This window comes from Suncus etruscus, chromosome 18 (genome assembly GCF_024139225.1).
Source record: "Suncus etruscus isolate mSunEtr1 chromosome 18, mSunEtr1.pri.cur, whole genome shotgun sequence".
Lineage (NCBI taxonomy): Eukaryota > Metazoa > Chordata > Mammalia > Eulipotyphla > Soricidae > Suncus > Suncus etruscus.
In genome coordinates this window covers 58,683,047-58,706,527 of record NC_064865.1, presented here as the reverse complement: position 1 = coordinate 58,706,527, position 23,481 = coordinate 58,683,047, and the positions used below count along the sequence as shown (strand labels likewise).

The window sequence follows — 23,481 nt, the reverse complement described above, 5'->3', positions numbered from 1 at the left end:
TAAACGCTCTAAAAACATACTCAGTGACTCATGATCAAACCCAATTGAGAGTATTCATTTCTGAGGGTAAAAGTCTTCCCACCAACAGTGACACCCCCTTTTCCTGCATCCAGCCAGTCCTGAGTACTTTTTCATATAGGTCACTCTCTGGTATGAAATTATAAGTCCTGTGTATTGAAGTGAATTTCCCTGAGAACCAGGGCTGTTTAATATTTGTTCTATCCTTTGGTATATCTTTATATCTTCTTTGATGCAGTTTCAAAAGTGGGAACTTTTGTTTCTTTGATGTTCATTCTTAAGTGTGTTTTGAATATTTTTGATAGAATCCCAAGGTCATATGGATGATGCTTGAACATTGTCTCCATTCAGTATGGTGTTTTGTTTTAGCCATTTTTTTCTTTCATGGGATAGAACTTTTTGAGGGGTGAGAGTTGTATCAAACTCAGGAGTGCTCAGGGTTTTACTCTTGGCTCAGAGTTTAGGGTGCTGAAGATTAAATGCAGCTCAACCACTTACAAGGCCAGGAGTACCTTATTGGCTGAAATATCTCTTTAACCCCATAGAGCAGAAACTCTTTAGTTTGATGTAGAACTATTTGCTTTTCTTATCAATGGAGTTCAGATACCTCTGAGGCCAAAATCATAGAGAGCTTTCCCTACATTTTTTTTTTCAAATTAGTTCATGGATTCAAGTCTGATGTCATTTTATTTTATTCATTTGAATTAATGTTTTACTGTGGAGTAACCTATGAACCCAGGTTATTACTTTTATTTTCTATACCATTTTCCCAATACCATTAGTTAAAGGGACTTTCCTTTTTTTATTTTTGTCCACATTTTTAATGAATAATTTTTATTTTGACCAAAGTGGATTACAAATCATTCACAGTAGTATTAAGTTACATAATGACAATGAATCAGGGGCATTCCCACCACCAATGTTGTCCTCCCTCCACCCCTGTTCCCAGCATGTATCCCATATCTCCCCTCCTTTAGCCCCCTCCCCTGGGCTGTTAGAATAAGTGGTCTCTTCTGTGTCTAGCCGGTTGTAGATTGGGTATCATTGACTTTGAATTTGTTGTTCAAGTCTGATCATTTTTTATTTCTACTCAATGTTCATATGACTTTTTGGTCTTGGTGCCCTCCATTATTTCCCCCTCAATTTGTGAGGCAGAACATGAATGAGTTTATTAAAATAATTTTTGTCATAAATTAACTGTCCATTCACCCTAGGGTTTAGAGCTAGTCTCTCATTGGTCCAAAAGACATTTTAGTGAGTTATCACTCTTTTTTTGATTACTATAGTTTTGCAGTATAGTTTAAAGCCAGAGAAACTAGCTACTATCATTTTTTGTTGATATTTCTTTGTCTATTGGGTATTTGGGGCCTCATGTTTTTAGTAGTTGTTGTCCTAAATCACTGAAGAATATCATTCAGATTAAATTTTTTCATTAAATTATCATGTTTACAAAGTTATTTATATTTAAAATGAAGACATAAAATTTCTAACATTAATACCATCACCTGTAATTATCTCCACCAATGCCCTGTTTCTCCTTTGACCTCTTCCCCAATCCTGCCTCCTTGACAGACACACTTTTCAGTTTGGTTGTGTGGTTGTGATTTTATTATTTCAGTTTTGAATGGATTTGCTTTAAATCTCTCTAATGGCACATGGGTCATTTGAATAAAGTTAATTTTTCCATCCACAAATATGAAATGTTTTTTCATTGCCTTGTATTGCTTTCTATTTCTTTTACTACCTAGAATCTGGTGTACAAGTCTTTTCACCTTTGTTAAACTGATTTCCAGGTACTTCACTTGTTGAAGCAATTGTAAATGTGGGTTTTAATTTTTTCTTTCTCATGTATACATGTTGTTTCCAGTGGAAATTTTACAGATTCTTGCATTTTAATTTTGTGCTATTACATTATGCTGCTGGTTTATTATTTCTAAAGAAATTTTGTAGGGCTTTAATACATTCTATGAATACTGTCATAGACATCATGATAATTTAACTGCAAATAACAAGAGTCTACTTGCTTACAAATATAAATTAATTTACTGTTAATTTATGAATACTTTATGGTGAGTAATTTTAATACTACTATAAATAATAGTATTTAGAATACATATACTCTGTGTTTAATCTTTAAGGGAAAACTTTCCTTTTTGCCATTGAGTTTGTGATTTTCCTTTTTGGTGTGGTCATTCTTCATTTGGTGTAAAGTTAGTTATCATAGAAATTATTTAGATGAATTCTTAAGTCCTAGTTTCTAGAAGATATTGATAGGCATATATAATATAGATCCTCTTGAAGACTTATTCTATATAATTTACTTGAATTTGGATTTCTTGGGAAATTTTAGCTATTTTAATTTACATTTGTTATTGATGAGAGTAATTTTTTATTCAATCTTTGTTCAATATTGAGAGGTTCAATTTCTCATGAATACAACAGAGGTTTTTTTTTATTTAAACACCTTGATTACATACATGATTGTGTTTGGGTTTCAGTCATGTAAAGAACACCACCCATCACCAGTGCAACATTCCCATCACCAATGTCCCAAGTCTCCCTCCTCCCCACCCGACCCCCGCCTGTACTCTAAACAGGCTCTCCATTTCCCTCATACATTCTCATAATTAGGACAGTTCAAAATGTAGTTATTTCTCTAACTAAACTCATCACTCTTTGTGGTGAGCTTCCTGAGGTGAGCTGGAACTTCCAGCTCTTTTCTCTTTTGTGTCTGAAAATGATTATTGCAAGAATGTCTTTCATTTTTCTTAAAACCCATAGATGAGTGAGACCATTCTGCGTTTTTTTCTCTCTCTCTGACTTATTTCACTCAGCATAATAGATTCCGTGTACATCCATGTATAGGAAAATTTCATGACTTCATCTCTCCTGACAGCTGCATAATATTCCATTGTGTATATGTACCACAGTTTCTTTAGCCATTCGTCTGTTGAAGGGCATCTTGGTTGTTTCCAGAGTCTTGCTATGGTAAATAGTGCTGCAATGAATATAGGTGTAAGGAAGGGATTTTTGTATTGTATTTTTGTGTTCCTAGGGTATATTCCTAGGAGTGGTATAGCTGAATCATATGGGAGCTTGATTTCCAGTTTTTGGAGGAATCTCCATATCGCTTTCCACAAAGGTTGAACTAGACGGAATTCCCACCAGCAGTGGATAAGAGTTCCTTTCTCTCCACATCCCCGCCAACACTTTTTATTCTCATTCTTTGTGATGTGTGCCATTCTCTGTGGTGTGAGATGGTATCTCATCGTTGTTTTGATTTGCATCTCCCTGATGATTAGTGATGTGGAGCACTTTTTCATGTGTCTTTTGGCCATTTGTATTTCTTCTTTGTCAAAGTGTCTGTTCATTTCTTCTCCCCATTTTTTGATGGGATTAGATGTTTTTTTCTTGTAAAGTTCTGTCAGTGCCTTGTATATTTTGGAGATTAGCCCCTTATCTGATGGGTATTGGGTGAATAGTTTCTCCCACTCAGTGGGTGGCTCTTGTATCCTGGGCACTATTTCCTTTGAGGTGCAGAAGCTTCTCAGCTTAGTATATCCCCATCTGTTAATCTCTGCTTTCACTTGCTTGTAGAGTGCAGTTTCCTCCTTGAAGATGCCTGTAATGTCCTGGAGTGTTTTGCCTATGTGCTATTCTATATATCTTATGGTTTTGGGGCTGATATCGAGGTCTTTAATCCATTTGGATTTTACCTTCGTACATGATGTTAGCTGGGGGTCTAAGTTCAATTTTTTGCAAGTGGCTATCCAATTGTGCCAACACCACTTGTTGAAGAGGCTTTCCCTGCTCCATTTAGGATTTCTTGCTCCTTTATCAAAAATTAGGTGATTGTATGTCTGGGGAACATTTTCTGAGTATTCAAGCCTATTCCACTGATTTGAGGGCCTGTCCTTATTCCAATACCATGCTGTTTTGATAACTATTGCTTTGTAGTACAGTTTAAAGTTGGGGAAAGTAATTCCTCCCATATTCTTTTCCCCAATGATTGCTTTAGCTATTCGAGGGTGTTTATTGTTCCAAATGAATTTCAAAAGTGCCTGATCCACTTCTTTGAAGAATGTCATGGGTATCTTTAGAGTGATAGCATTAAATCTGTATAATGCCTTGGGGAGTATTGCCATTTTGATGATGTTAATCCTGCCAATCCATGAGCAGGGTATGCGTTTCCATTTCCGTGTGTCCTATCTTATTTCTTGGAGCAGAGTTTTATAGTTTTCTTTGTATAGGTCCTTCACATTTTTAGTCAAGTTGATTCCAAGTTATTTGAGTTTGTGTGGCACTATTGTGAATGGGGTTGTTTTCTTAATGTCCATTTCATCCTTATTACTATTGGTGTATAGAAAGGCCATTGATTTTTGTGTGTTAATTTTGTAGCCTGCCACCTTGCTATATGAGTCTATTGTTTCTAGAAGCTTTTTGGTAGAGTCTTTAGGGTTTTCTAAGTAGAGTATCATGTCATCTGCAAACAGTGAGAGCTTGACTTCTTCCTTTTCTATCTGGATTCCCTTGATATATTTTTCTTGCCCAATCGCTATAGCAAGTACTTCCAGTGCTATGTTGAATAGGAGTGGTGAGAGAGGACAGCCTTGTCTTGTGCCAGAATTTAGAGGGAAGGCTTTTAGTTTTTCTTCATTGAGGATAATATTTGCCACTGGCTGTGGTAGATGGCCTTAACTATATTGAGAAAGGTTCCTTCCATTCCCATCTTGCTGAGAGTTTTGATCAAGAATGGGTGTTGGATACAGACAATGTATTGGATTGGACGATCTAGCTTGCCTGGAGCCTAGACTTGGTCTTGTGCCAGGAAACTTCAGGGGTCTGGTCTCTTTGTACTTAGGCCAAGGTTATTTCTTTCCATGTCCCTCATATTTTGGTGGGCCTATGCAAACAACAATTGACACTCTAACACCATTCTTACTGTGCTCCTTTGACTCTAATCCTTAAAAAGAACTCACTTAAAATTTGAGGTTAACTTAAGCTAATATGCATGTATATGGAAATGTAAGAAAATACTATTCCTGTAATGTTTAAGGAGTTACGTAAGTTTTATGGCTTTAGATTGCCTTGTGTACTGTTAAGAAATATTATAATGTGTTACAATCTGGGGACTTGAGGGACAAAGTAATTGTACATGGATTCTGTCTTATTTATCTTAATTTTCTTTGGCTGAAATTTTAAAGTTAAGATATCAGCAAGGGGACTTCTGAGAATTATGTTATGGGTGATTGTCCTTCCACTGTAACTTTACCTTGTCCTCTTTCTTTGCACCCTTGTTCTCATAATTAAAAATAAAAATAAAAAAAAAGAATGGGTGTTGGACCTTATCAAATGCTTTCTCTGCATCTATTGATATGATCATGTGGTTTTTATTTTTCTTGTTATTGATGTTGTGTATTATGTTGATAGATTTATGATGTTAAACCATCCTTGCATTCCTGGGATGAAACCTACTTGATCGTAGTGGATGATCTTAATGAGGCATTGAATCCTATTTGCCAGGATTTTGTTGAGGATCTTTGCATCTGCATTCATCAGCGATATCAGTCTGATAATTTTCTTTTTTTGTAGCATCTCTGTCTGGTTTAGGTATCAAGGTGATGTTGGCTTCATAAAAGCTATTTGGAAGTGTTTCTGTTTGTTCAATTTTATGAAAGAGTCTTGCCAGGATTGGTAGTAGTTCCTCTTGGAAAGTTCGAAATAATTCATTAGTGAATCCATCTGGGCCTGGGCTTTTGTTTTTTGGCAGACATTTGATTACCGTTTTAATTTCATCAATGGTGATGGGGGTATTTAGATATGCTATATCCTTTTCCTTCAACCGTGGAAGATTATAAGAGTCCAAGAATTTATCCATTTCTTCCAGGTTCTCATTTTTAGTGGCATAGAGTTTCTCAAAGTAGTTTCTGATTACCCTTTGAATCTCTGTCATATCAGTAGTGATCTCTCCTTTTTCATTCCTAATACGAGTTGTCAAGTTTCTCTCTCTCTCTTTCTTTGTTAGGTTTGCCAGTGGTCTATCAATCTTGTTTATTTTTTACCTTTACTTTTTTTTTTAAAGAAGCAGTTCTTTTAGTTTCATTGACTTTTTTTTAATTTAATTTTTATTTTGATCATATTGGCTTACATTTTGTTGACAATAATACCTTAGGTACATATTTACATAAAATCAGGGGGGATTTCCATCACCAATTTGTCCTCCCTACACCTCCCTTTTTGTCCTACCTCCCATATGCTCTTCCCTCACCCCTAGGGCTGCCAGAATATATTGTTCCCTCTGTATCTAGCCTAATACTTAGTAGTCTTGCACCTGTTTGGTTCTGGTGCCTCCCTTATTTCCTCCTCTAACTGGGGGGCAGGGCTAGCTAGTTCAAGTTACGTGGTTTTGTTTGAAGAAGTGGCGTGGAGATGGGTCCCCTTTCTGAAGGTGGTTCTAGAGGGGGCTGTTGGGTGAGCTTGTTGAACCTAGCTCTTTCTCCTCCCCTTTGCTACTTAGAGGTCAGCCTTCCTTCACTTTTCTGCTCCTTATTTCTGTCAGCGGTGCAGTTCCGCTCCTGGCAACAATGGTTGCTGGCGCTGTTGAGCCTAGCTCTCCTCCCTGTCCAAGTGCATATGGGTGTGAACTTCTGCTACCTTGATGTATACCTGAGAATAGTGAAAGATGAAAGAAAAGAGATTTGAGAAGGGCCAAAGAGAAAATTACCTGTGTACTGCCCCCTTTTGTATTTTACTCATTCCCATCTCAGCCCTTTACATGATCTCTTTTGCCTTCCGTCCTCTGCTTCTAACATAGATTCAAATGATTGAGTTTCCCTAGATTTCCTTGATGACTTAGTTCATTTGCTGCCACGTTCTCAGTACTTGGGGGTAACTCCTGTTGCTCCACTTGGGAATAATTTCTGGCAGCACTCAGGAGTAATATGGGAGGTGGGAGATTGAACTTGAATCAACTATGTGGAAGGCAAACACCATTCCTGCTGTACTATCACTTGTATCCTCAGGTTTATTTATTTATTTATTTATTTCTACATTCAGAGCATTTGATTTTGAAGGATACTGGTTCCAATCACAAGTTTATGATTTTAATGACATTTGTTTTGTATTCCATCATGTGATCTATGATCAAGTGTGTGCATTATTGTTCTTCAGTATGGATTTTAGGTGTTTTTGTCTATTTTTTAAGTTTATTTTTCTTGTACTTGATATCCCCCCCCCCTTTTTTTTTTAAAGCAATCAACTTCTATTTGCTTATTTTTTTCTTCTAAGGATTTTTGTCTTGAGGTTACAATTAAATTTATAAGTAAAGCCTGAGCTTTGAATTTAAGACAAGTAACTTCAAGTACATTGTAAGAAAACCATTATCATATGGAGATTCCTCCAAAAACTGAAAATCAAACTCCCATATGATCCAGCTATACCACTCCTAGGAATACACCCTAGGAACACAAAAATACAATACAAAAATCCCTTCCTTACACCTATATTCATTGCAGCACTATTTACCATAGCAAGACTCTGGAAACAACCAAGATGCCCTTCAACAGACGAATGGCTAAAGAAACTGTGGTACATATACACAATGGAATATTATGTAGCTGTCAGGAGAGATGAAGTCATGAAATTTTCCTATACATGGATGTACACGGAATCTATTATGCTGAGTGAAATAAGTCAGAGAGAGAGAGAGAAACGCAGAATGGTCTCACTCATCTATGGGTTTTAAGAAAAATGAAAGACATTCTTGCAATAATCATTTTCAGACACAAAAGAGAAAAGAGCTGGAAGTTCCAGCTCACCTCAGGAAGCTCACCACAAAGAGTGATGAGTTTAGTTAGAGAAATAAATACATTTTGAACTGTCCTAATAATGAGAATGCATGAGGGAAATGGAAAGCCTGTCTAGAGTACAGGCAGGGGTCGGGTGGGGAGGAGGGAGACTTGGGACATTGGTGATGGGAATGTTGCACTGGTGATGGGTGGTGTTCTTTACATGAGTGAAACCCAAGCACAATCATGTATTTAATCAAGGTGTTTAAATAAAATATATTTAAAAAAACATTATCAATTTTCCTCTACACCACATTTAAGGTTGTCTTTTTAAATTAGTATCATAGTACTTCTGACTGAATTTGTGTGTGTGTGTGTGTGTGTGTGTGTTGAGTCACACCCAGCAGTGCTCAGGACTTACTCCTGGCTCTTTGCTCAGGGATCATTCCTAGTGGGGCTTGAGAGATCATATGAGATGCTCCTGAGCAAACCCAGTACCTCCACAAGCAAGGCACATGAAAGACTGTAGTGTGGCTCCAGCCCAAATATTCCTTGCTATTTATTGTAAGTTATCCCAGTGTAAAGGAAAAGTTTCCCCTGGGTTTGCAAACTGCCCTGATCACCCACCCCCCTTCACAATTCTGGGAACTTAAGTTTCCCCTGAGTTTCCTGACTGCCCTGATCACTCACCCCGCTTCACAATTGTGGGAACTTGTAGACCCAGTTATAGTTTAACTTTCTTTCTTTTCCTACTTGGTTTTAACCTGGTCATGTTAACCCTGTAAGCTTGCACCTGCACCTTGCAAAAATGTGATTGAGCAAATGCTAGATGTCATGTACTTCCTAAAGCAAATCAATCTACTGTACCTTTCTATTGTTTGAATTCCTATATACAGCTTGTAAGCTCATGGCTCAAGGCTGGCAGTTTCTAGCTTATGCTGGATTCTAGACAGCCCCTGCATATGCTTGTAAAATAAAATAAACCCCCTGCTTTTGCATGAGACAGTGGTCTTGGTGTCTTTGAACGGTGCATCATTCTCTTGAACTTAACACCAGAGATAGCTTAGAGGCCTTGATTCCTTTAGTGGTTCTGTAAGAAACTTTTTATTGCCCCTTGAATTTAAGTGAAAACCTAATTAAATGGAGTATTGTTGATTGAAGGTATTTTTCTTTTTTTTGTTTTTGTTTTTGTTTTTGGGTCACGCCTGATGATGCTCATGGGTTACTCCTGGCTATGCTCTCAGAAATCACTCCTGACTTGGGGGCCCATATGGGACACCAGGGGATTGAACCGTGGTCTCCCCTAGGTTAGCACAGGCAAGGTAGATGCCTTACCACTTACCACTGCTCCGGCCCCTTATTGGAGGTATTTTTCATCCAACACATTTTCTTATGGTCTATGGAGATTCATTTGACAAATGTTCTGTGAAGCCAATGTATGACTTTACTTTTCCTCTTTCTCTCAAGAGTTTTTTTTCACTTTGCTCTTGACACTAGTATATTTGTGTAGTTTGTGTAGTTTATTTAGTTTGGGTCTTTGCACATCCCAGAATTGGGTATAACTATTGTTTAAGATTGAAAAAGTATGTTGCTTCCTTTAATTCTTCAATTTTCTCTCTTTACTTCTTGAATTCTGATTACACAAATGATGGCTCTAAAGAAAAGATTTCCAATACTCTGTCATCTTTTTAAAAATAATATTTTTATTTTAGCACCATGATTACAAAATTGTCATATTAATTAAAATGTTTTTTCAGGAGAGGGAGCTAGTACAGCCGGAAGGACACACGCCTAGCCAAATGGTCCCATGAGCCCTACCAGAAATGCTTCTGAGCCCAGAACTTGGATTAAAACCTAAGCACAGATCAGTGTGACTCCAAAATAAATGCTAAATAAAAATAATAATATTTTAAACATTTTACTTTTTTTGATGTTTTCCTCTACCTTATCAAGTTCTCTAATTCAATATTTGAGTACAACTATTGTGGTTTTATTTGAGCTATTTAATAACATTTATTATCAAATCAAAAAGAATAAATTAGTGAGATAGAACCAACAAAAAGCAATAAAAGGTCAAATTACCCTAAGGTAACTACATTGAGAAAAAAACCCAAACAAATACATTTTAGCTTATACATTAAAAATAATATTTTAAAATGACCATGATATACAAAGCAATATATGGAGTCAGTACAATCTTTATCAAAATTTGAATTGAATTTTTATGGAAATTGAGGAAACAATACTAATATTTGTATAAAACTACAATGCCCAGGATAGCCAAAGCAATTCTGATTGGAAATGTAGGAACCTGAGGTTTCCTCTTTCCCCATGAAAATGTCTGCTTTTGCTGAAACTGCTTCTGTATACTCCCTTTGTTAGCTTGTTGGCTTGTGGGAATGTGGCCTTCAGATAAGAGTTGGAGACAGAGGGACACACAAGATTTGAAACATGGCACCCACATCCGTGCACTCAGGATAGGCCTTAACAGATCAACCTTGTAACATCTGATTTTTTGTATCTTGTGGCATTTGAATTGTGCATCCCTTTTATCTGCTTTCTGGAGCTGTACATTCAGCTCTGACACATGTGATGGCTATATATATCCTCACCGACTCTAGGGGTGTCCCTAGACTTGGGGTTCTTGACCTGAAGCCTGTTCCCAGGTGGAAGTCTAGGATGCTTAGCTAGCTAATCAAACAAACCCCGCTTTGTAACTTGCATTGCCAGGTGGTCTATTTGTCTTATCACTGGTCTGCTAGCACGAACCCAACAGAAAAATATAAATATGTGCGTTAGAAAGATAGTATAAGAAGTAAGGAAGGGGTTTAACTGCCTGCCCTGGTTTGATCCCTGACACTACATCTGTTCTCTTAAGCACCCCTTGAAGGTATTGAGCATGGGTGAGAGAGAGAGAGAGGAGAGAGAGAGAGAGAGAGAGAGAGAGAGAGAGAGAGAGAGAGAGAGAGAGAGAGAGAGAGAGAGAGAGAGAGAGAGAGAGAGAGAGAGAGAGAGATCAATAAGCACAGACAAAGACATGAGAATGCAAAACACAGAAGCATTTAATTTTCTTATCTAGGTAAGGGTCCAAACTTCCACCAGACAGCAGGCCTCCAGTCAAGGACCCCACGTCACTGTTCCACTCAGATTTTATAGATTAAAATATCATTCTAAACCTACCTAGTTACTTTCCTATTGGCACCTGCCACATTTTAAAGAATACTTTTTTTATTCCATTGGGTCCCTCTTAATGTTAAAATTCAGACAGCCCGATTCCATGGTAACAGACATTGACATAAGTGTCCCCCTTTACCTATCTCTCCCATCCTACATCCACATGGGACAACCTGGCCATCTGGTTCCAACAAATGGTCTCCCTTTGTCGCCAACTCCTATCTGAAAGTCACATTTCTATAAGCCTACAAGCTAACAAAGAAAATACAGAAGCAGCTGATAAACTGTTTAGCAAAGAAGCAGAACATTTCATGGGGAAAACAGAATTCTCAAGGTCCCACAAGGGTTTCCTCTTGAGGACAGAGTAGAAAAATTCTTGAGCATCATTGGGTGTGACTGCAAACTGAAACCAGAACCAAGCCCAACAATAACACCTGAAGATGAATAATTTCAAAATGGGGATTTCATACTTCCTGAATTCAAAGTAACATTGAATATTAAGTAATGAAAGCAGTAGGATATTTGAATAAAATTAGGCATGTAAGAGCTGGTGGGAGGTTTGAAAACAGGAAGTCTGCTGGGACCATTGCCTGGCTCAACCTGTTTGTGAAAATAGGCTGGTACTTTTCAAATATTAAAAACAATTTGCCTTTGATCATGCAATCCTATGGCCATTTAACTACCAAAATCTAATAATATCACCTGAACATCTGAAGGGTAGATCCACAACTATATATGTTCAGCATTATTGGCAATTTTCAAGACCTGTAAGTAACCCTAGTGTCAAATGACATTTGAATAGATAGTGAATGATGTAATTCTATTTAAGAATGATTAAAAATGAAAGCATGCAGCTTAGACAGAGATGAGAATGCTGTGGGGTGGAAGCCAGGGGGCATGAAGATCCTGGAATAATGGCAATGGATGGAGGCTCTGGGGTGGAAATTGAATGGAACAATAATATTAGTTCTAATATTAACAAATAAATAAATCATGAAAATGAAAATAAAAGTAAAAAACATTAAAGATAAGTAAAATGACCAATATTATATAAAACTTAAAACATTGAGAATATATTTTAGAGAACAAAATATTGATATGAATATGATAAAATTTAAATATAATATTGAACCCATTTTCTACCTTGAATACTGTAACTGCAGGTAATATTTTCTAAGTGAAAAGAAAACTCCACATTATGGTTTTACTGGTAGTGGGATAAGAGCTGGAATATTGCAGGCCCAAGACTATATTGTCAACAGCTTTGTAAATCACAGTGATAAAAATAAATACATACAATTGAAACCTGTATTTCTGTTTTTCTCCAAGGTTATTGAACACGTTATTTAAATCTATATTAGGAATGCAAAACAATGCAATGCATCCGAAGAAATAAGCAAATGGGATATGTGACTTTTTCAAGGTGACTTTAACATATATGAATGTGTTCTAAAGGGATTGGTAGAAAATTATTGAGCTCCAAATGACAAAAGATTCGAGAATAAGAAGTTTTCATCAATTCTTGGATACATATGATGTCTAAATTCTAGAGTACTAAGGATAATTAAGAATATATATCTACTCTTCTTTCAGCACCAGTTGATTACTAGAAAATTACTTGGGAACAAAATTATGCTCATGTTATAAACGCTGAGTATTACATTAGTTACAAATCTAATTTATGGGTTAATATTCACAATATTCATTCTATGTAGCACTACATATGTTTTAATTTCCTAGGTAGAACATACGTAAGAGTTTCATCAATCATAGTACATCATTAAAACTGAATTTTAATTTATGACTATCTTGACAATTATTCATTATATATTGAACTTGCCTACCAATTGAGAATGAATAGCAGTAAGCACTTCGTTTCTCCTTTGAAAAACCTTTCTTACAGCTGACTTGATGGCTTTATTTCTCAGACTATAGATCATTGGATTGAGTGTTGGGGGAACAACTGTATACATAATGGTGAGAAAAATGTCCAAAGCAGTTGGAGAATCAGAATGAGGCTTAAAATATTCAAAGGCACCTGTAGAAAGAAATACTATGACAACAGTGAGGTGGGGGAGGCATGTGGAAAAGGTCTTGGATCTGCCCTCCGCTGATGACATCCTCAGAACAGAAGAAAATATATGCAAGTAGGAAAATCCAATAAACATGAAACAAAACAATGACAGAAAAGCTGTGAAGACAAACACACCAACCTCAGCAAGATAGTCATTGGAGCAGGAGAGCTTCAGAATCTGGGGGATGTCGCAGAAGAACTGGTGGATGATCCGGGGGGCACAGAAGCAGATGGAAAAAGTCGCTGTTGTGTGCATGACTCCAATGATGACCCCACTGACCCAGACGCCAATGACTCCTTGGAAACAGGTTTTGACATTCATGATGATGTCATAGTGCAATGGAAGGCAGATGGCCACATAGCGATCATAGGACATCACTGTGAGCATTACCAGCTCAGTACAACTACAAGCAATGAAAGCAAAACACTGTAATATGCATTCCCAGATGGAAATTATGCCGCTCTGCATGTAAGAGTTGTAAATGAACTTTGGGACCGTCACAGAAATATAACAGAGATCCAAAAAGGAAAGATGCTTCAGGAAGTAGTACATGGGGGAGCTTAGACTTTCATCGATGGTAGTTGTGGTGATGATGAGGATGTTACCAGTTAAAGACAACATGTATAAGCCTAAGAACAGAGAAGCATATACTATTTCTAACTCAGGTTTGACAGAAAAACCAAGGAGAAGAAATCCACTCCAAGTGATATTAGCCATAGTCTTTGACTTCTGAAGGCTGATGACTCCAGAGCAAGATGGAATCTGTTGAATAGAAAATTTTGCAACATCAGTCGAAATGTCAGTATAAAGATTTTCTCTGTATAAATGTGGAGATTTTTATAGTAGTAAATATCTCTAGCAACTAAACGCCTTATGTAATAATTATGTATCATATTATGTAATAAGTATGCATTATGTGTTGAGTATGTATTACATAATAATTATGCTATGAAAAACCATGAAGTTTCCTCTGGATATATCAATATAAAAATGATAAATGTCTAGGAAGCTGGGACATAGGTTAGAAAGAATCAATCAAAATATAGTAGCTGGGGTAGAGCAAAGGTATTGTCAAGTAACATGGTTTGGAAGACTCATGTTTTTGGTGTTACATCCCCCTTGTTAACAAATCCTTAGACCTAGGAAAGCACCAAGTTTATAAAAGTCCTAATTGACTAAGAGCCCCCCCCCCTTTTTTTTAAACTATCTGCTATTACAGGAACTTTTTCAAAGCAGTCTGTTCTCGCAGAGAGGTTGTTTGAAAAAAAAAAAGTAGCACCTCTAAGAAAAGATGCTTGAAAAAATAACCTATTCTCACAGGTATTAGGGACAGGAAAATCCTTGATTGCCTATCCACAAGGCATTCTGGAAATGAAGGCATGCATCAGAGATATTATTTGAGACATAATTTAGCTGCCATTTTAAAAAGTACTTAGACATATAAACACACCCTCTGAGGAGCATTTGCTTAGCTTCAAGTATTTTTTTTTAGTCTTATAAACATTTCTCATTCTCTAGTGTTGCAAGTCAGCCCCTGAAGAAGTTGACTGATGGAGGGATGGAGGATGAGGTCTCTTTCCCCTCCAGCTTGAAGCACGCGTCTGCCACCCTGTTCAGCTGGCGGTTCTGAGGTGCAGCAGTGGGTAAACAGCTCGCAGATAGTCAGGATTTTGGAAATATTAGCTTTATTCGATGGACAAGACTGAAGTACAAAGCCTCAGCATCAATTCCAGCCAAAAGCCCCTTGCCTTCCACAGACCCTTGTTTTTATCCCCCAGAATCAGGTACCACCCAATGGTGGGATCAGATACCACCCAATGGTGGAAGCAGAATCAGGTACCACCCTAGGGTGGGGGCAGAATGCCAGGTCACACCCTGGGGTAGGGCACAATCACCCATCAGGGTAGGGTCAGTAACATAATAATCCCATAAAATGTTTACATAGGAAACACTCTAGTCTAACTTTCTCTTAGCCTAGGTGCAGTCATAGCTTTAAGGGTTAACATTTCAGAACTCAGTTCAGTATGCATAAAACCAAAACATTTCTCAACTGACCTTGCTACTGAGACACTACTGATAGCAAGAAGCAACCTCAAAAGTGAAACTATCCTGCCTCAGAAATATGCCTTGCTGTGCTTTCAGTTTGTCCCTGTGCTTTTTTTTTTTTTTTTGGTTAAATTAGTTCTGTCTAAATAACTTTGTCTGAAAATTATGACTTGTCAAGAAATTGAGTATAAATATTTCACTTTCTGCTTTGAGTAAACAGAACAGTTTGAGTCCTTGACCTTTACTTCCCACAAAAACCTATATGCACAACTTTCAAGGGAACCCCAAAGATTCCGTAGTGTCAGGACCAATTTGGTCTGTGACACTTTTGTTGTTGTTGTTTACTGAAGAGTTTGGATTTCTAGGTTGTTGGCTTTTAGGCCATACCCAGGGGTACTAAGGAATATTCCCATCTCTGTGCTCAGGGGCTACTGAACCAAGGTGTGCAGGAACAGAAACTTGGGGTTGCTGCATGCAAAGCACTCATTTAACCTACATCTGGATTTGATCCTGTGCACCATTTGATCCTGAGCACTTTCCAGTGAGCCCTGAAAGTTCAACAGCATTGCTAGACAGGACCTCCTTATTCTAGACTGGAGAGCCCTCTAGCACCTCCATTTTGGAATCTAGTTCTAAATTAGAAGACTGGTTTACAGAGTAACAAGGCAGGGGACCAAATATCACATGAGCTCCCGGTGGGCAGTTTCTTTCCTCCCTAATGAAAAATAAATCCAGATAAAAATTAAAGCACAGGAATAGGACTGAGAGCATTTTTTTACTTACCGCACCCTAATTGGGTCTGGTACTATGAGGACCCCAAATATTTTTGGTCCTGAGGTGGCAATAGCCAATCCCTGGCAATGGGAGACCTAGCAGTACAGCACCCTCAGACCTAGGTTGGAGAATAACAGGGAATAGCTGCAACCCCTAGAGACTTGCAGGAAAATTTTCCCTCCAGCTTCAGTCTCAGTGGGTTCAAATACCACCTAGAAACAAGCTCGCAAGGTCTCTTTCCATTGGTATCACTCTTCCTGTGTATACGTCTCAAAAAACACTCTAGCTTCTTACTGTAGATCTATTATTTTGCCATGTTTGATAGTATAAATTTCTGGTGCTTTTTCTTCTAATTAAATCTATTTTTTCTTGGATAGAAAATTACCACTTTGTTTTACTCTTAGGGGAAAAACAAACTGACCAAATTTCAGAACTAAAGGTTTCTGGGAGACTTTGTGATGACCTGAAAGAGAGAGTTCAGGGACCAAGGCAGAAAGCCCTAATTCTGGATTTTAAAAATATTTTAAACGTGTGAGCAAACAAATTTAAATAGACACAGATAACGGACGATTTTCTTCAGGAAAGCAAAGCTTCATTTTGTTTTTATTTTCTGAAGTAGGTTAGCAGTCCTCAGGAGATCCTCATAACTGCTTAACGATTGAACTCCACCATGCTTGCAGGATCCCCAGCTCCTGCCTACAAAGCATGTGCTGAGTCTTCTGAGTAGTCTCACAGCCCAGAAAAGCATTATTCTATAATAATAAAATATTATTAGCAGTGTACAGATTGTGTATGCACTGCAAAGATAATGCTAAAAGTAATTATTTTACACCACCGTGGTTCTGGGATGGAAGGACTTTGCAATACTTTCTTCTGAATTCTTATTCTTAATCAAAACATTATACCTTTTACTTGAAAAAATTCAAGTAAAGATATGGTTAGTTTTAATGTTCCCCAAATGTGTAGTGTATTCATCTCTCATTTCACATACAGCATTTCTTATACCCAAGGAAACCCTTCAGAATATATTCAGAAATTTCTTACCTCATCATAAGGAAAAGCTGTCAGTCTAAGGAGCTGGCTTGGAGAAAATTTGTAGTTTCTGCCACTCTCTTTCTTGCACTAAGATGTAGCCTGTGTTGAAGAAAGCACCATTTCAATCCTTTGGCCATTTGGGGATAGTTGTGAAGTCCCAGTGGAAGCCATATATTTTCTTGGTGCTCTGGGTATTGGCAGTTTTGAGCAACACCCTGGGGCCCCAGTTTACAATTACATTGAGTTTTCTAGTAACATATTTTTCTGTTGGGGTGACTGAATGATCTACTTTCTGGAGGCTTCCCTTGATTTGTGTTCAGTGGATCATGCAATCAATATGTTAGAATGTGTGTTTCAATTTCTACAATGTGCTAATTGCTAATAATATTATGCTAATTTAATTTCTTAAATATATTATAATAAAATTAATTTTAATTAAATAAAAACATAAATAAAATTATTATTAAATAAAAATAATTTTATTGACTGAATCATAATTCAGTTTCTAAAGATTAAGTATACTTAGATAACAACTGAGCTTGCAGTTGTCTTCTCTTAAAAGGAGGTAAAGGTGGGGAGGAGGTAAAATACAAATAGTTTATTGTCAATGAAATAGCCTAGACTTTCAACTTTTTATAATATATTATATATATTTATATTATATAATATATAAAATAGTATTAGCATTTATATCATTGATGTACAATAATTCTGTTCTTCACCCTCAGAAAAGAACCCAAGATTTTCCACCCTTTTTCTCTGTCACCTATTGTTGCCCTCCTCCATCCTAACCCTTGTCCACCATGTTTTGTAATCTGAGTTTTGCAACACAAGGCCAAGGATTTGTCATTATTTGATACTACTAAATAATTTTTGACACTCTTGGTTCACTTTCTGTATACTACGGAGAAGTAAGATCATCTAGTATTTGTCTTTTGCCCTCTGACTTATTTTGCTTAACATAACATTTTCCAGTTCCATCAACATTGAAGCCAACTGTATGATTTAAACTTTTTTTTTTTTTAGCTGCATAAATTTGCCTTATGTATCTATGGAAGAACTTCTGTATTTGGTCATCTGTCATTGCAAACTTGGGTGGTTTCCAATCCTGGCAAATGTATTAGACATTGCAAGAATACAGTTGTGCTGTGTTTGAAAATTAATGTTTCTACTTAGTGAGCTTTAGATGCCCAGAAGTTTAATTGCAATTAATTGAACTTAATTAAGTTTGGATTAAGATCAGATTGCAATTCTATTCTTACTTTTTTGAGAATTACTCATAAAGCTTTCCATTGAAGCTGAACCAAATAACATTCCCATCAACAGTGAATGAGGGTTCCTTTCCCACTGCATTCCGACCAACACTAGTCATTTCCATTATCATTGCTATGCTATGAGATATTATTTTACTGTGATTTTCATTTGCATTTCCTTGATAATTGAAGGCAATGAACACATTCCTATGTCTGTAGACCCCTTCATTTCTTTTTAGAAAAGTTTTTTATCATTATTACACATTTTATGGGATTGTTGGTACTTTTAATGTTGAACATTCTGAGAGCTTTTTTTTTTAAATATATGGGTATTAGACTTGTTCTAAATTATTAAATTTAGAGCTTTTTTTTAACCACATACAACTTGTCTTATTGGATACCATTAATTTTTTTAGTTTTGTCTTACTTATTTTTTGCCAATGTTTCCAAATAATAAAGATTCTTTTTGAGGTTCATATTCTGGAGTGCTATGGCTATGTTCCACTTGACATATATTTCATCACTTTTCATATAGTATTTTGTTCAATTGAAAGACATGGAATGTTTTCTGTCTAAGGTCAGGCACAAAACTAGAATGTTTTATTTTACCATTTTAACAGTAGAATCTTTGGATTTCTCTCCACAGCAATAAGTGAACAAAAATAAATCACTGGGATGCAAATTGAAAATAAACAAAGTTCAATATTACTATTTGTACATAACTTGATACTATATAAACACATTGTAAAAAGTACAATAAAGTTTTATTTAAATATAAAGAATTAATATCTATTTTTTATTTTTATATTTATATATTTATAATATATAACATAGAAATATAGATTTATAATATATTTATAAATCTATATTTATATTTATATATTTAAAAACCAAAAATGTTAATATTAATACTATGATAAAATTGAAAATATGATCAAATTATACCAAAAATTTATCCCTTGCCTATGATACATCCATTGATACCTGAGACAAAAAAAAATTTTGTTTTTCTGTCTAAGACAGTGTATACAACCAGTTTTACCTTTAAATAGAGTACTGACCCATTTTTGTCCTTTTACAGTTTTATTTCTAACCTGATTGGCTGACACACACTATAAATATCCCATCCCCATCTAAAATAAAGAGTTGTTAGAGTAATTCCCCCCCAACTTGACTTGTGGAAGGTTTTTGAATCTGTAAGCTCTTTACTTACCCATAATCTAACATCACTAGTCTCACTTACATCTGGTGCCTGAAAAAGTTTTGCTATACAATGCCAAGAACTTGTCATTATTCAATGTTATTCAATATTGTTCGACACTCTTAGTTCACTTTCTGTACACCATAGAGAAGTAAGATCATCTGGTATTTGTTTTTGATCATCTGGTATTTGAGAACAGAACCTCAACACAGAGACAAAAATGGTGACAAAATGAGTGGGGGTAACAAATATTCCACCATGATGGTCCCCTAGTGATGGACTAAAATCACAGATGTCTTTTGCTGGAGCACTGGCATACATCAGCTTCTATTTATTAAGCCTCTAAAATGGACTCACTTGGCCACTTTAAAAAGACCTGTGCCATTCACCCCTGAACTAGGGAAGCCATCTATGAAACATCCTAAGTTGTCTATAACATCACTTGGAACCAATCCTCTATGAGGAAAGACCCTACTGCTGCTCTGACATCGATCTACTCAAAAGAGTCTTCCCTTAACACTGAGAAGACTTAACAACAACAACCACCTGCTTACTGGACAGGGCTTTCTGCATTGACCTTTAATTGTGAGCTGAAATTAGAGGATGCTCTGCACCATCCTGACTTCAATGTAGGACATACAGATTCCAGGATCTTCAATACAGAAACATACCAACAACAGAGAATGTGTGAAAAATAAAACTGTATTGGCACTACAGACAATGACCTGAATTAGACAAACTAGTTTGCCTGGAGCCTAGAGTTGATCTTATGCCAGGAAACTTCAGAGGTAGGATCTCCTTGTATTTAGGCCAAGGCTTTTCCTTTCAATGTCCCCCATATTTTGGTGGGCCTGTGCAAATGATAATTGCCACTCTAACACCATTTTTACTGTGCTCCGTTGACTCTAAACTTAAAAAAAAACCACTTAAACTTTTGAGGTTAACTTAAACTAATATTCATATACATGGAAATGTAAAAAACTACTACACCTTCAAGTTTAAGCAGTTACATAAATTTTATGGCTTTAGATTGCTTTGGTTACCACTAAGTAATGTTATAATGTACTACAATCTGAGGTCTTGAGGAACAAAGTAATTGTACATGGGTTCTGTTTTATTATTTATTTATTTATTTGTTTGTTTATTTATTTATTTATTTTGTTTTTGGACCACACTTCATGATGCTCAGGGGTTGCTCCTGGCTATGCGCTCAGAAGTCGCTCCTGGCTTGGGGGACCACATGGAACACCGGGGGATTGAACCGCGGTCCGTCCTAGGCTGCTGCTGGCAAGGCAGACACCTTACCTCTAGCGCCACCACACTGGCCCCTGTTTTATTTTTCTTAATGTTCTTTGACTGTAAGTTCAAAATTAAGGTGTCAGCAGGAAGATTTCTTCTGAGAACTCTGTTTTTGGGTGATTGTCCTTCCACTGTAACTTTACCTTGTTCTCTTTCTTTGCACCATTGTTCACATAATTAAAAAAAGGCCTGTGCTTCATACAGACCTACTTGTCTATAATGCAATAAATACTTTACTGGCTAGGGTGAAAGTGTACTTAGAATCCCCCAGTATTTTCTTAAGGTTGCTAAAATATACACAAGCCCTTCTCAAAATATACAATGGAAAAATAGTTCTGTGATGAGACCAAGACAAAACTCCACACCTTAGGTCATTCTGAGAGAAAATTTTCAGGGGTTGTATTGATTTATGAGATTCTAATAGGTAAGGAAGAGTGGGAAGACACAACTAAACAAGATATCATTTCTTGCACTGTTTATCTCATATCAATGAGGCAGCATTGAGGCTTAGGAAAAGATTGATGTTGATGCTGAAATTAAAAAGCTATACAGAACTTTTCAGAGAGTCTCTGAGATATGTAAATTTATTTGTGAAACTGAAAAATGCACTTCAGAGACAGGTTAAAGAAATTCAACAACACCTTTGGAGGCGATTAGCTTTTGAGAATGCTAATAAATATTTTTAGGCAATCTTGTGCCCCATCAGAGAGAGAGGATGACATGGGTTATTTATGAGTGTGTCAGACATTGGTTCTATTAAACATAAGGCACATATGAATGCTATTGAGGTTTATGTAGTGCAGAGGCAAGCTCAGGACAAATGTACCAATGTGGAAAAATCAGGCCATCTCTTCAGGAAATGCAAAGACCCTCACAACTTCACCCTTTGAGAGCACCAACCCCCATACCTTTTCAAGGTGTGGCAGGGAATACCACTGGGCACGATATTACTGCTCTTCTGATAATACTGTCTTTAGAAACTGGAGAAGAGTCAAACATCAGGCCTCACAAGCCAGGGAGGATATTTTGGTTTTGATAAATTGGACTATTTCTGCAGATAATGCAGACCCTTACAGGCTCTGGCTTCTGGAAATTACTACCTGGACAATGCTCACAATGTGGCTATGGAGACCATTGGGTAAGAGATTGCCCCAACAATCTGGTCTCAGATAACTGGCCAAGGGACCAACCCAAAGACCTTCAGAATCAGGAGACACTCCAGACTGTATTCCCCCTCCCCAACCTGGGATTACAGTGCTACAATTAATAAATTCACTGAAACCTGCTACTATAGAGAATTTTGCCTTAGGTATTCCCTGCCCTAACACTATTACGATAGCACCTGGACCTTGCCCTACAAATGATAAAGGGGCCAATCCCACCAGCCACTGTAGGCCTACTTCTAGAGAGAAGCAGTCTGACTCTTAAGGGAATCACTGTTCATGTCAGGGTAATAGACTCTGACTATACTGAGGAAATAATAATTGTCATATCAGTATCAATTGTTTGGATGTTTGAAAGGGGAGAGCATATTGTCCAGATCCTCCTTTTTGTTATGTCTGGCCATTCTAATCTCCCTACGATTGAAGGTTTCTGCTGCATTAATCCCTTAGCAGCCTCTCTTAATCCCCTGGTGGCTCTGATTATATAGAGGGTGAGCACCATTTTTACTTATGAGATTCATGGGAAAAAGTTTAAGGGAATAATTGACGCAGAACTCAATGTTTCTATCATCTCTTCCCATTACTAGCCCTGTAGTTTGGCCTTGTAGGCAATAAATTATGGCCTTCATGTAGTGGGCACTTTGCCATCTTCCTCTGTCTGACAGAGTGCTAGATGGATAAAATACATTGGCTCAAAAGGGATTGTAGCTACTTAAAGCTCCATGTAGCCCCATGCCCTTGAATCTAGAGGGTTAAAATGTATAACAATGGTGACACGCTCAGTTTATAGTTTCTTCTCCAACACCCTCATTGGCCCCTAATTCTGAGGACAGGTCTTTTTAATTGGAGCTGCTGTGGCCCAGCTTCTACCACCTCTCTGCATTCAGTGAAAATCTTACAATCCTGTGTGGACACCATAGTGTCCCCTCAATAACTAAAAGTTAAGGGTGCTGCTAGATTTTGTACAGGAACAGTATAAATGATGACATATTAAAACTTGGTTTTCAGAGTGGAATTTTCTTGTTTTTGTTATACAAGAGAAATTAGGCAAATGGTGGTTGTTAATTGACTTGTGAAATATTAATTTTACTCCGATTTTCATGGGGACTCTCCAACTTAACCTTCTCTCCTGCAGTAATTCCAAAAGACTGGCCACTGGTTGTGTTAGCTTGAAAAGACTGGTTTTCTATAATATCCAAGTCACCCAGATTACCATAAATGCTTTCCATCTTCTGTTTCACTGCAGAGTTCAGTGGACTATTTTACTTCAGGGAATGTCCAATTCACCTACCATGTGTCAATATTGTGTTATTGTGGTTTTATACCCTTTACTTTATACCCTTTACTTACCCATGCTTATATTATTAACTATATGGAAGATATCTTGCTTGTGTATTTTAATGACAAGGAGCTTCAGAAATTATATGAAGATGTGATGACAGACTTTCTGGTGGTTGTCTTACAGTTTGCCACAGAGAAACTTCAGATATATCCCCATTATGATATTAGGTTATGTTGGATTATGTTCTTGAGCACACTACTGTGCACTGGGTACTATTGAGTACTACTGTACCCAGAAAATTTTCATCAAATGGAAAGACTTTAAAACTCTTAGTGACTTTGAAAAGTTGCTAGGAGACATTAATTGAACTAGCC

The 23,481-nt window shown here is 36.9% G+C and overlaps 1 protein-coding gene across 1 annotated transcript; it reads right to left on the bottom strand.

Moving 5' to 3' along the window:
* Positions 1 to 6,173: 6,173 nt before the first annotated feature.
* Positions 6,174 to 23,179, bottom strand: LOC125995944 (olfactory receptor 14J1-like; the record flags this gene model as incomplete). Its single annotated transcript, XM_049764891.1, has 4 exons — positions 23,176 to 23,179; positions 22,947 to 23,065; positions 12,872 to 13,816; positions 6,174 to 6,185 (listed from the first exon to the last, which is right to left on the bottom strand). Coding segments are annotated over exons 1-4 (1,080 nt in total), but the record flags the coding sequence as incomplete, so codon positions are not given.
* Between the last annotated feature and the right edge of the window lie 302 nt (positions 23,180 to 23,481).